We start from the raw sequence: 14,988 nt of genomic DNA on the forward strand, positions 1-14,988 counted from the left end.
AAGTTAGCAATATAGGTGGTGGGGGCAGGGAAATGTCAAGGTGGGGGCCTTTTCTGGGTGCTGGACTGTATCCTCAAGGGGTGTTCCTGAAGTGTATCGTTAGCTTGGGTTGTTTAGGGAAGGATAGGTGTAGGACGTTTGGTCTGTTTCTAGTGCAGTAAGTGTGCCCAGGGGTGAGGCTTTGGAATACAGGGTTTGCAGAACTAAAATGGAGGATGGAGAAAGACTGGTAGGTCACAGTTAGGTGGACCCTTTGGGCAGAAGAGGTGTTTGAAGCGCATGAGGCGCAAGAGATTGGGCGTATGATAATATGACTGGGGCTACAATTTTTCAAGCATTAGCCTATCAGTGAAGGTGCTTTGTAAAGTGATGAGCAGGCGCAGCAAAGTTAGTGAGCTTAAACTGTTACCTTAAAGGGGCCATTCGGTGAATGATGACAGAACATACCTCAAAACCTAACCAGACGTCATCAGACCAAGCAACATTCTGGAATGCCTATTGCCAATGATTGTTAGCGACACAGGCCTGATACAGAGAACTATTTGTCTTTGCTGTACTGATTGGCTCCTTTAATGTGGCCTTAATAGTCACCGCATCCGCGCCTTGCACCCTGCCAGATTACCTTCATACTGTATGATGATGATGTATGCTCGTCCACTCATCCACATACATCACAGCAGTTTGCAATAATCTGAAGAAAAAAAACAGAAACGAAAGAGGGACAGTGAACTGTTGGTTTCGGTTCTTTTTAAAAATCAGACGCGCCCATCACATGTATTAGCAGGTTACGGTTCACGTCTATTTTAAAGCTCCTATTTTCGGTTGCGCCTTCCTGTTTTTATCTGCCTGTCAGATATTTTTGAACCTTTGCACTGCGAGGCCCGTGGAAACTGTGACAGAGAAGAACACTTCCTGTGTCACCAGCCGCCGCTGCGGTCACCCCCAAACCGCAACACTTGCTGTCGCTGCCAGTGACGCGGCATCTGGAACAAGCCTGTCATGGAAATGGCTTTTTCTGTCAAGCGTCGAAATCGAAAAACAACGTTTCCAAAATACATTGACAGTTCTGAGTTTTCCAGCCCGTCTCTTGGGTTTTGCAATTCACGATGTTAAAGTTTTTTTCTATGGCTTGGACATACACTTGCACTGTCCATATATGGAAGCCAGAGGGTTCTGCATGTCCTTAATGCAATCTCTTTCGCCACACGATTTTCAGCCATGTGACATCTCCCATTTCCTGTTTTTGATTCTATAAGAAAGTAAACATTAAATGAATAGAAAAATAATATTTACAGCCATTAATGTGTAAAAAAAAGTCATCTTTTGACATCTCAGCACTTGCAAAATCATGTGTGGCTAAGTGAGTGAGCAAGTTAAGGCACTCAACCAGCACTTTACCACGAACTGTTTACATATGGCTGGTCTCTGGAGTAGCTCTGTGAGCTGGAATATATGAACTGGAAACCAACCCCAGTTAACTTTCATTGGCTAAAATTATTCAAGCGGTCTCTCTATCACGTGTTTGCTTTTCTTCTTCCATAAAGTCAGGCCGGGTTTCTCCTTTCGCACTTGACTTTGGTTCCTGTGCCATTTTTGTGACAGCCTCACACCTGCTGATGTTGCTGCATTTATTGATTCTACTCTACATAATGTCAGAATGTTAGATCTCTAATTAACTCACAACTCCTTAACTTTGTTTATGTTTCTTCTGTGAATAGGACCTGGCTTTACCCATCTAGTTTCCTAATTCTGCTGCCTCCACCCACTCAGATGGTGCAGTAAAATCTGTTACCACTGCAGGAATACAACACAATAAGTGTGATCAAAAAATATTAGGAGGCCCTCTTGAAGGCAGCGTTGCTGGGTAGTAATCCTGTTTTGTTACTTGAGTAGCACAGCAAGTTAGCTTTACACGAATATGTTACTAATTAGCAAATGGCGAGCAATAGACTAATATAAAATGTAGGTTTTAAGTGAAGCTGCCAGTCATAATCAATAATCATAGTAGATTTAATTTCATTCTTTTCTGTGTAGTAAGCAACTTTATGAGATTTAAAATATTGACCCAAAATAAGCCCTACCGAGGGATCTTTGCTTGTGGGCTGATCTGTGGGTGATTTAAACACATAAGGGGAGATACATTTTTTTTTTGCTATTTACTTTCCAGCGCAAAAGCGCAAAGCAGCGCGAAGCACTGCTTTGCGTTACTTAGCCTGAGGGTGCATAATATGGGTGGAACATGGGCGTTCCCATGTAAACACCTTTGCCTTTTGATGCAAAACCATATTTACAAAGATTTGTAGACATGGGTTTGCACCAAAAGTTAACGCCCCTTCAAAGGAGGCGCTAACAGGAGAAATGCTTTCATTTCTCCGTGCTTTTCCGACTTTGCATGTGTGCTGCACTGTGCAGCATGCATACAAAGTGGGAAAAGCTTTCCATCATTCCTAGGCATAGTATTTTGTACAAGCAGGGTACTCTTCTTGTACAAAACCTATGCTAGACTCATGCACACACCCTAGTGCTATGGTATGTGCATGGCACATGGCCGCTGAAATCAGCGCCGGTGCAAGGAAGAGGGGAGGAGAGAGCCATATCTCTGAAGAAATGGCGCTCTCATGCTCCCTCCCTGTCGCGCGACGCGGTGCAGCCTCGTGAGGGGATGCGCTGCGCTGCGTTGCATGCTTTTTTTGTAAATCTCCACCTATGTGCCTAGGCTAGTATTGAGTCTGGCCACTGTAAATTTCAGGCACAGAGAACATATCTGCTAGAGATGGTAACCTTCTTACCGGTGATATTGCCTTTCAGCTGCCTGAAAAACAAAAAGAGGAAGAGGTGGCGAGTATGCTTCTGTATTTCAGATCCAATGACAACCGTGTATTCCTTGTAATTAGGGATGGGCGGAACTCACTGAGCTTCACTCGGTGTAGTTATGTAAAAACTCTGTGGAGTTCCGTGAGGGGCAGAATTTTGGCACGTTGCGCTGATTTTTAGCACCTGTAGCTTGTTCCATGCCATAAAATAAGCGTGAACAACACCACGTGGTGCGCCATAGGGCGCTGCTTCTTTCTGCAGCTCGAGTAGATTTTCTACTTCAGCGGCAGCTTTTTCACTGCGAGCAGTTGCAACCGGTTGTGACCACTGCATTAAGAAATCTCGCAGGGAGGCATTCTAGCGCTTGAAAGTTGAGCCAGGGACGGAAATTCTCACTCACTTTTGCCAACTTAATGTTGGCGAGCTGCGCATGAGAAAAATCTCTGCCATGTGGCGGTTTGCAGAGTTTTGCTGTAACTTCACTCTCCAAGCGGAGCGTGGAGTGGGCAAAACCCTGCGAACTTTCTGACGTACCGGAATTTTTTCCCACTCCTACCTATAAAGTGCTACCACTTTGTGTATCAGCCAGTCCTGGCTCCGTTCTGTACCCCCTTCAATGAGGAGTTAAGTAGACCCTGTAGCAGAGTCAACCCTTAGATCACAGAGCTAGGTAGCGCCACCTTGAAACCTTTTTAAGAGTATAAGTCAGGGGAGAAGAAAACATGGCGGCTGGGCTCAGCGCTCAGAGGCAGGATGCTGCGTAGCTCCCTTTGAGCGCCCACCTATCATCGACAACCATCAGTTAACCTACGATTATGCTCCTCACCTTTCGGGCTCCTGCAACCTTAGGTGCTGCAACCTGAAGTGTGACTAGCAATATCGAGATTTAGTGTCCCAAGCTCTCAGGTAGTGATTCCATGGCAGGAGATGACGCGGTGGGAGACAGGGGTGGGGAAGAAGCGGTTAGATGAGCACCAGACCCGCACCAGGACCATTCGGTCTCACAGATCATATATGCTCTGTGGAATGGAGCAGCCATCATCGCAGAGACGATGCGTTGCAGCAAACAAGCTACTGACAGCCACAGACATGGGGAGGACGGCAGACCAGGACTGACGTGCCTGGATACATTGTTGCACTTCTGCTGTCACACGTGCAGGTTACATTGTTACCTTACACACAAATTTGTCCCTCTCAGAGTGCTCAAGTGCCAGTAACTCAAACCTTAGGTGTTGGGGAACGTGCTGAATATTTGGTGAGTTTGTCTAGTAGCGTTACCATTGTTTACATCATGATTGAGACTGGCAACAGTATTTTCTGATGCTAAACAATTGGCCACTTACTTTAGATGATATGTCTGCCTGCTTCCCTTGCCCCGCCTAATTTTCTTTTTATTGTTCTGCTGTATCTGTGCCCCACAGCTCTAAGAGGCCGCATAATAATGGCCACCTACAGTAAATTTCTTCATTTGGCGCCCAGAGCTATTTCATGCCATCTCAACCTGCTCTAGCCCGAGGTTGCTGTGGGTAGCAAAGGCAAGAGGGCCCAGGGGCTGCAACAATGGTGGCCAAAACAAAGGAAGATACAGTGAATCGACCTTTGGTAAAAGGGCCTAATTGATCTAATTTATTTTTAGTGAGGCTAATTTGAGCAAAGGGAGGGTCAGAGGTCATACAGAACTTATCAATACCCCCTTGGTAGACTTATAAATAGCCACCTAGGTTGTACGGGTATTCATGAGCCTCCTATGCCTATGTCTCAACCAAGTCACTCACTATCATAGTCCATATCTAAGACATGAAGACAGCTGTTTAGTGGGGGCGGGGGGCTCTATAGAGACATATTGGGACCTCAAGGGGAGAAGGAGTATAGCCAGCTCAGGGACAGTTTAACTGTTCGACCATAAATGATCATTACTGGGTGATACCAAGGTGAACCATAAGCAGCGGTCCATAATAGTATTATCCCACCCATCTATAGACAAGTGCAGTATTGAGGACAACCCTCAAAACAAGCCAGAGTGTGCCAAATACATTCTTCATATGATAGGTGATAATAGCATGAACAGGGTATAAATCCCATGTTCCAATAGATTTACTCAGCTGACTAGGGGAAGGTTAACTATCTACAAGAAGGCTGAGATTAACAACCACCTATACCCAAGCCACATGTCCTTCTCCCCAGTCCCCATAAGTACATTAGCCTGAGAATTGGGAAAACTTTGCAGAATCTGGCAGCTTTCATTCTTCCCATGCATCTATACTCTACAAAACAAATAGTTAAAAGTATTTTAAAGGACATCAAGGGCATGAAAAAAATCCAAGTGGAACAGGTGGCAAAAATTGAAGCCTTAACGAAGAAAGTGGATGCCCTTGACGAGTGACTCATGAGTTTTATCAAAAGGCAGCTAGACATGAATTCTCAGATTCTCCGGCTTGAGGAGCAAGCAAAGATCAATAGCAGTCAACACAATCAGCATGTGAAAATATTGTCCAAACCAGCCTCGGTGCTTCAACTTACAAATGATAGGGATCCCTGAATTATCTGAAATCAGACAATCTGACATGATCAAATGGGTTGCAGAACTATTGATGGACACCATGAGTGACAAATTAAAAGATCCTAGCGAACCTCATGTTTGTCAATTGCCAGGTCTCAATGAGTTCTCACAATCACACCCAAAACCAGCACCAAACCTAAAGCAATCATTGCATACTTTCAGGACTTCACTGTCAAAGAGCTAATACATTTCATTGCTCGACAAAGGAGACGTATGGTCTCTGGATTTAATATAGGAGACAGCCAAGAGACAGTGTGACCTCCGGGCCGTGATCCCTGAACTTATGGTTAGGTTCCTTCCCTTACTGATCAAGCGATCCAAACTCAGAATCAATTGGACAGGGGACATTTTAAGACTTTTCAGATCCAAGCGATGTTCAACAGTTTATCTCTCTTTGCCACATCACTGCAGCAGGACCAACATCATAATTGATATCTATATAACTTAATTTGATCACTACATTTTTGTAACTAGCTGAACTTAGCACGATTTAAGGGATACACAAACAGATGAGTGACAATGGAGGGGTGGTTCCATGTTTTCCGAGTGCATACCTTTGCATTCAATAGAAATAAGAATGGGAGGGCTAATTAATTGACCAGATGGGCCTCTTGGGAACGAGGGTGAGGAGGTGAGTGAAATCAGGGGAGACTCCCGTCTGGGGAGCAACCACTGTTGGGCATGTTGGGTGAGGGTGGAGAGATAATAATGCTTCAAATCAGGCAGTATTGTAATAATTGGTATCAAGAACAGGACATAAAGGAAATATAGATTGTTACATATGGGTTTACTATGCATTAGGATAGTCACCTTAAATGTTATGGGGCTAAACTCCAAGATGAAACAAAAACAAGTAACCACGAATTGAGCAGGCTAAACCCAGACATTGCCTGTCTCGAAGAAAGCCAACTACCTAAAAAAGATAAGCTTCTACATAAGGGAGTTGAGGCCAAATTTACTCATAACACCGTTAATGCATCTATCAAAGGCACTGCCATTTTATTTTTTAAAACCCATTTTCCCATTATTCACAATAAGGCAGACTGGGGGAGGGTGGGTAATAGTTGCGTTCAAAAGCACTGGAATCATCTTAAATCTATGCTCCGTATATAGATCTAATCAAAATGATCCCACTATTTTTACTGAAATACATGCAGTTCTTCTGAATAAATTAGGGGACCACATAAGTTTAGGGGATTTTGACTGTTCACCGTCTCTAACCCTCAATACCACAAACTTAAGTGCCTGCACTTGTATGACTAAAACTAGAAAAACCACCTCATTATTGACAGGCCATTTAGACTTGCCTGATCCATGGAAATGCACCAACCCTTCCGCCCAGGCATTTTCTTTTAATTTTCCTGTTCATCCACAATATTCAAGGATTGAATCTTTTTTAATGAGCAAAGGGCTACTACCTGGGTCCAACGTTTCTTTCGTCCCATCTGGGTTTTGGACCACAGCTCGTATCTTTAGATCTAGAAGTCCTTACAGGAATACTCACAATTGGGATGTGGACCTTTCCCGAGTACCTATTACAGGAGAAAAAAGACATCATTGAGTTGAAGCCTCAAGCTGCAGACTATATTGAAGATAATCAAGGACAACAATTACTAGGTTAGTGTGGGTCACTTTGAAAGCAATTATCCTCGGATTTACCCAGGAATGTTAACATGCACACAGACAAGTCAAGCTGCTAGGAATCACCTCACAGTTGGATTTGCTAATATGGAGGAGATACCTGTTCAGTTAGTGTCAGGTTCAGACAATCAGCAATCAGCAGCATGGCAGGAGATATGAAAAATATGGCCTCTAATTAAAATGCTATCAAACAAACCCATGGCCACCAGCTTAAGAAGTTCAGACATTTCCAATTAAATCACAGGACTAACATAACTACCCTGTTGGTCTGGAAAATTCAAGCACAAACTACAGCCCAGAGAGTTATGGAAATTACAAAGCCAAAGGGGGCATTATTGTAGAGCCACTGGGAATATTGGAAAAATCCCAGGAATGCTATAAACAATTGAATACTTCGGAACACACCACCTCCACGATTCACCAGGCACATATTAAGACATTTTTATATTCCCTGAATTTACCTACTCTTTCTTTGCAGGATGAGGCCACATTAATTAGTCCTTTTAACTTGCAAGAGCTAGTCAAAACTATCAACGCAACCCCATTAGGTAAAGCTTCAGGCACCGACACAATACCATATGAAATATATCAAATACTAACCTCTGTGATAGCACCACGTTTTTTACAGATGGTCAAAGAAATCTGGGAACATGGATCTATACCATGGGGCTGAGCAATGAACACTGAGGTCATGGAAATGGCTTTTTCTGTCAAGCGTCGAAATCGAAAAACAACGTTTCCAAAATACATTGACAGTTCTGAGTTTTCCAGCCCGTCTCTTGGGTTTTGCAATTCACGATGTTAAAGCTTTTTTCTGTGGCTTGGACATACACTTGCACTGTCCATATATGGAAGCCAGAGGGTTCTGCGTGTCCTTAATGCAATCTCTTTCGCCACACGATTTTCAGCCATGTGACATCTCCCATTTCCTGTTTTTGATTCTATAAGAAAGTAAACATTAAAATGAATAGAAAAATAATATTTACAGACATTAATGTAAAAAAGTCATCTTTTGACATCTCAGCACTTGCAAAATCATGTGTGGCTAAGTGAGTGAGCAAGTTAAGGCACTCAACCAGCACTTTACCACGAAATGTTTACATATGGCTGGTCTCTGGAGTAGCTCTGTGAGCTGGAATGTATGAACTGGAAAGCAAGCCCAGTTAACTTTCATTGGCTAAAATTATTCAAGCGGTCTCTCTATCACTTTTTTGCTTTTCTTCTTCCATAAAGTCAGGCCGCGTTTCTCCTTTCGCACTTGACTTTGGGTCATGTGCAATTTTTGTGACAGCCTCACACCTGCTGATGTTGCTGCATTTATTGATTCTCCTCTACACAATGTCAGAAAGTTAGATCTCTAATTTACTCACAACTCCTTAACTTTGTTTATGTTTCTTCTCTGAATAGGACCTGGCTTTACCCATCTAGTTTCCTAATTCTGCTGCCCCCACCCACTCAGATGGTGCAGTAAAATCTGTTACCACTGCAGGAATACAACACAATAAGTGTGATCCAAAAATATTAGGAGGCCCTCTTGAAGGCAGCGTTGCTGGGTAGTAATCCTGTTTTGTTACTTGAGTAGCACAGCAAGCTAGCTTTACACGAAAATGTCACTAATTAGCAAATGGCGAGCAATAGACTAATATAAAATGTAGGTTTTAAGTGAAGCTGCCAGTCATAATCAATAATCATAGTAGATTTAATGTCATTCTTTTCTGTGTAGTAAGCAACTTTATGAGATTTAAAATATTGACCCAAAATAAGTCCTACCGAGGGATCTTTGCTTGTGGGCTGATCTATCGATGATTTAAACACATAAGGGGAGATACATTTTTTTTTTGCTATTTACTTTCCAGCGCAAAAGCGCAAAGCAGCGCGAAGCACTGCTTTGCGTTACTTAGCCCGAGGGGGCGTAATATGGGTGGAACATGGGCGTTCCTATGTAACCACCTATGCCTTTTGACGCAAAACCATATTTACAAAGATTTGTAGACATGGGTTTGCACCAAAGTTAAGGCCTCTTCAAAGGAGGCGCTAACAAGAGAAATGCTTACATTTCTCCGTGCTTTTCCGACTTTGCATGTGTGCTGCACTGTGCAGCATGCATACAAAGTGGGAACAGCATTCCATCGTTCCTAGGCATAGTATTATGTACAGGCAGGGTACTCTTCCTGTACAAAACCTATGCTAGACTCATGCACACACCCTAGCGCTCTCATGCTCCCTCCCTGTCACGCGACGCGGTGCAGCTTCGTGAGGGGATGCGCTGTGCTGCGTTGCATGCCTTTTTTGTAAATCTCCACCTATGTGTCTAGGCTAGTATTGAGTCTGGCCACTGTAAATCCCAGGCACAGAGAACATATCTGCAAGATATGGTAACCTTCTTACCGGTGATATTGCCTTTCAGCTGAAGAGGTGGTGAGCATGCTTCTGTATTTCAAATCCAATGACAACCGTAGATTCCTTATAATTAGGGATGGGTGGAACTCACTGAGCTTCACTCGGTGTAGTTATGTAAAAACTCTGTGGAGTTCCGTGAGGGGCAGAATTTTGGCATGTTGCGCTGATTTTTAGCACCTGTAGCCTGTTCCATGCCATAAAATAAGCGTGAACGGCACCACGTGGTGCGCCATAGGGCGCTGCTTCTTTCTGCAGCTCGAGTAGATTTTCTACTTGAGCGGCAGCTTTTTCACTGCGAGCAGTTGCAACCGGCTGTGACCACTGCATTAAGAAATCTCGCAGGGAGGCATTCTAGCGCTTGGGAGTTGCGCCAGGGACGCAAATTCTCACTCACTTTTGCCAACTTAATGTTGGTGAGCTGCGCATGAGAAAAAACTCTGCCATGTGGCGGTTTGCAGAGTTTTGCTGTAACTCCACTCTCCAAGCGGAGCGTGGAGTGGGCAAAACCCTGCGAACTTTCTGACGTACCGGAATTTTTTCCCACTCCTACCTATAAAGTGCTACCACTTTGTGTATCAGCCAGTCCTGGCTCCGTTCTGTACCCCCTTCAATGAGGAGTTAAGTAGACCCTGTAGCAGAGTCAACCCTTAGATCACAGAGCTAGGTAGCGCCACCTTGAAACCTTTTTAAGAGTATAAGTCAGGGGAAAAGAAAACATAGCGGCTGGGCTCAGCGCTCAGAGGCAGGATGCTGCGTAGCTCCCTTTGAGCGCCCACCTATCATCGACAACCATCAGTTAACCTACGATTATGCTCCTTACCTTTCGGGCTCCTGCAACCTTTGGTGCTGCAACCTGAAGTGTGACTAGCAATATCGAGAATTAGTGTCCCAAGCTCTCAGGTAGTGATTCCATGGCAGGAGATGACGCGGTGGGAGACAGGGGTGGGGAAGAAGCGGTTAGATGAGCACCAGACCCGCACCAGGACCATTCGGTCTCACAGATCATATATGCTCTGTGGAATGGAGCAGCCATCATCGCAGAGACGATGCGTTGCAGCAACCAAGCTACTGACAGCCACAGACATGGGGAGGACGGCAGACCAGGACTGACGTGCCTGGATACATTGTTGCACTTCTGCTGTCACACGTGCAGGTTACATTGTTACCTTACACACAAATTTGTCCCTCTCAGAGTGCTCAAGTGCCAGTAACTCAAACCTTAGGTGTTGGGGAACGTGCTGAATATTTGGTGAGTTTGTCTAGTAGCGTTACCATTGTTTACATCATGATTGAGACTGGCAACAGTATTTTCTGATGCTAAATAATTGGCCACTTACTTTAGATGATATGTCTGCCTGCTTCCCTTGCCCCGCCTAATTTTCTTTTTATTGTTCTGCTGTATCTGTGCCCCACAGCTCTAAGAGGCCGCATAATAATGGCCACCTACAGTAAATTTCTTCATTTGGCGCCCAGAGCTATTTCATGCCATCTCAACCTGCTCTAGCCCGAGGTTGCTGTGGGTAGCAAAGGCAAGAGGGCCCAGGGGCTGCAACAATGGTGGCCAAAACAAAGGAAGATACAGTGAATCGACCTTTGGTAAAAGGGCCTAATTGATCTAATTTATTTTTAGTGAGGCTAATTTGAGCAAAGGGAGGGTCAGAGGTCATACAGAACTTATCAATACCCCCTTGGTAGACTTATAAATAGCCACCTAGGTTGTACGGGTATTCATGAGCCTCCTATGCCTATGTCTCAACCAAGTCACTCACTATCATAGTCCATATCTAAGACATGAAGACAGCTGTTTAGTGGGGGCGGGGGGCTCTATAGAGACATATTGGGACCTCAAGGGGAGAAGGAGTATAGCCAGCTCAGGGACAGTTTAACTGTTCGACCATAAATGATCATTACTGGGTGATACCAAGGTGAACCATAAGCAGCGGTCCATAATAGTATTATCCCACCCATCTATAGACAAGTGCAGTATTGAGGACAACCCTCAAAACAAGCCAGAGTGTGCCAAATACATGCTTCATATGATAGGTGATAATAGCATTAACAGGGTATAAATCCCATATTCCAAAAGATTTACTCAGCTGACTAGGGGACGGTTAACTATCTACAAGAAGGCTGAGATCAACAACCACCTATACCCAAGCCACATGTCCTTCTCCCCAGTCCCCATAAGTAGATTAGCCTGAGAATTGGGAAAACTTTGCAGAATCTGGCAGCTTTCATTCTTCCCATGCATCTATACTCTACAAAACAAATATTTAAAAGTATTTTAAAGGACATCAAGGGCATGAAAAAAATCCAAGTGGAACAGGTGGCAAAAATTGAAGCCTTAACGAAGAAAGTGGATGCCCTTGACGAGTGACTCATGAGTTTTATCAAAAGGCAGCTAGACATGAATTCTCAGATTCTCCGGCTTGAGGAGCAAGCAAAGATCAATAGCAGTCAACACAATCAGCATGTGAAAATATTGTCCAAACCAGCCTCGGTGCTTCAACTTACAAATGATAGGGATCCCTGAATTATCTGAAATCAGACAATCTGACATGATCAAATGGGTTGCAGAACTATTGATGGACACCATGAGTGACAAATTAAAAGATCCTAGCGAACCTCATGTTTGTCAATTGCCAGGTCTCAATGAGTTCTCACAATCACACCCAAAACCAGCACCAAACCTAAAGCAATCATTGCATACTTTCAGGACTTCACTGTCAAAGAGCTAATACATTTCATTGCTCGACAAAGGAGACGTATGGTCTCTGGATTTAATATAGGAGACAGCCAAGAGACAGTGTGACCTCCGGGCCGTGATCCCTGAACTTATGGTTAGGTTCCTTCCCTTACTGATCAAGCGATCCAAACTCAGAATCAATTGGACAGGGGACATTTTAAGACTTTTCAGATCCAAGCGATGTTCAACAGTTTATCTCTCTTTGCCACATCACTGCAGCAGGACCAACATCATAATGGATATCTATATAACTTAATTTGATCACTACATTTTTGTAACTAGCTGAACTTAGCACGATTTAAGGGATACACAAACAGATGAGTGACAATGGAGGGGTGGTTCCATGTTTTCCGAGTGCATACCTTTGCATTCAATAGAAATAAGAATGGGAGGGCTAATTAATTGACCAGATGGGCCTCTTGGGAACGAGGGTGAGGAGGTGAGTGAAATCAGGGGAGACTCCCGTCTGGGGAGCAACCACTGTTGGGCATGTTGGGTGAGGGTGGAGAGATAATAATGCTTCAAATCAGGCAGTATTGTAATAATTGGTATCAAGAACAGGACATAAAGGAAATATAGATTGTTACATATGGGTTTACTATGCATTAGGATAGTCACCTTAAATGTTATGGGGCTAAACTCCAAGATGAAACAAAAACAAGTAACCACGAATTGAGCAGGCTAAACCCAGACATTGCCTGTCTCGAAGAAAGCCAACTACCTACAAAAGATAAGCTTCTACATAAGGGAGTTGAGGCCAAATTTACTCATAACACAGTTAATGCATCTATCAAAGGCACTGCCATTTTATTTTTTAAAACCCATTTTCCCATTATTCACAATAAGGCAGACTGGGGGAGGGTGGGTAATAGTTGCGTTCAAAAGCACTGGAATCATCTTAAATCTATGCTCCGTATATGGATCTAATCAAAATGATCCCACTATTTTTACTGAAATACATGCAGTTCTTCTGAATAAATTAGGGGACCACATAAGTTTAGGGGATTTTGACTGTTCACCATGTCTAACCCTCAATACCACAAACTTAAGTGCCTGCACTTGTATGACTAAAACTAGAAAAACCACCTCATTATTGACAGGCCATTTAGACTTGCCTGATCCATGGAAATGCACCAACCCTTCCGCCCAGGCATTTTCTTTTAATTTTCCTGTTCATCCACAATATTCAAGGATTGAATCTTTTTTAATGAGCAAAGGGCTACTACCTGGGTCCAACGTTTCTTTCGTCCCATCTGGGTTTTGGACCACAGCTCGTATCTTTAGATCTAGAAGTCCTTACAGGAATACTCACAATTGGGATGTGGACCTTTCCCGAGTACCTATTACAGGAGAAAAAAGACATCATTGAGTTGAAGCCTCAAGCTGCAGACTATATTGAAGATAATCAAGGACAACAATTACTAGGTTAGTGTGGGTCACTTTCAAAGCAATTATCCTCGGATTTACCCAGGAATGTTAACATGCACACAGACAAGTCAAGCTGCTAGGAATCACCTCACAGTTGGATTTGCTAATATGGAGGAGATACCTGTTCAGTTAGTGTCAGGTTCAGACAATCAGCAATCAGCAGCATGGCAGGAGATATGAAAAATATGGCCTCTAATTAAAATGCTATCAAACAAACCCATGGCCACCAGCTTAAGAAGTTCAGACATTTCCAACTAAAGCACAGGAATAACATAACTACCCTGTTGGTCTGGAAAATTCAAGCACAAACTACAGCCCAGAGAGTTATGGAAATTACAAAGCCAAAGGGGGCATTATTGTAGAGCCACTGGGAATATTGGAAAAATCCCAGGAATGCTATAAACAATTGAATACTTCGGAACACACCACCTCCACGATTCACCAGGCACATATTAAGACATTTTTATATTCCCTGAATTTACCTACTCTTTCTTTGCAGGATGAGGCCACATTAATTAGTCCTTTTAACTTGCAAGAGCTAGTCAAAACTATCAACGCAACCCCATTAGGTAAAGCTTCAGGCACCGACACAATACCATATGAAATATATCAAATACTAACCTCTGTGATAGCACCGTTTGTTTTACAGATGGTCAAAGAAATCTGGGAACATGGATCTATACCATGGGGCTGAGCAATGAACACTGAGGTGCAGATGAGTTTGCAGGGTTCCAAGGAGTAAGGTGCCAGGCTGACCACTTTTGTTCTATCTGTTAAGAAGGAGCAGACCCAGCAGAGAGCAAGTGCTTGGAGGCCAATGTTGCGCAGCCTGATGAGGATGGGATGTGAGACAGTGTCAAATACTGCAGAGAGGTCCCTGAGAATAAGGGCTGAGATTTCTCATCTCTCAAGGATATTGTGGCTGTCATCTGAGGCAGCGATGAGTATTGTTTGTGTCCTGTGGTTGAGCCTGAATTCGGAATATGTGGCATCAAGGAGCTGGTGGTTGCTGAGGTGGTCAAATAAGCATTGGTTGATTAATGTCTCTAAGACCATTGCTGGGTATGGTAAAATGGAGATGGGTCTGTAGTTGGAAAGTGTGGCTGGGTCAGGGATGAGCATGGGTATGATGGTGGCATGTTTCCAGGTATCAGGGAATGGGGCTGAGTCAATGGAGGCATTGAGGTAAGGCTTCATGGATCGGAAGGAGTTCTCTGGTTAAACCACGGGGGAGGCAAGGGTTAGCTGGGGCCCCGAGTGGATAGTCTTTATGGTAGCAGCGATTTCAATGGCGGTGTCAAAGGGCCACAAGGTCAGGGGTCATTCTTTGGACATGATGGGAACTTGAGTTGTGAATGTGACGGAGTCCAGTTGAGGGTCGAAGTTATTGAAGATGTTG

At 43.8% G+C, this 14,988-nt stretch overlaps 1 protein-coding gene across 1 annotated transcript in view; it reads right to left on the reverse strand.

Moving 5' to 3' along the window:
• Nucleotides 1-720: 720 nt before the first annotated feature.
• The window catches only part of LOC146811321 (uncharacterized), a 71,538-nt gene continuing 57,270 nt past the window's right edge, over nt 721-14,988 (reverse strand). Inside the window, exons 6-9 of the mRNA XM_085615058.1 lie at nt 13,388-13,501; nt 7,616-7,956; nt 6,793-6,906; nt 721-1,249 (exon numbers count right to left, since the gene is read on the reverse strand). Of these exons, the coding sequence (XP_085471184.1) occupies nt 7,920-7,956; nt 13,388-13,501 (151 nt within the window). The 3' untranslated portion in view covers nt 721-1,249; nt 6,793-6,906; nt 7,616-7,919. The remainder of the gene's footprint in view (nt 1,250-6,792; nt 6,907-7,615; nt 7,957-13,387; nt 13,502-14,988) is intronic.

Source organism: Triturus cristatus, chromosome 7 (genome assembly GCF_964204655.1).
Source record: "Triturus cristatus chromosome 7, aTriCri1.1, whole genome shotgun sequence".
NCBI lineage: Eukaryota > Metazoa > Chordata > Amphibia > Caudata > Salamandridae > Triturus > Triturus cristatus.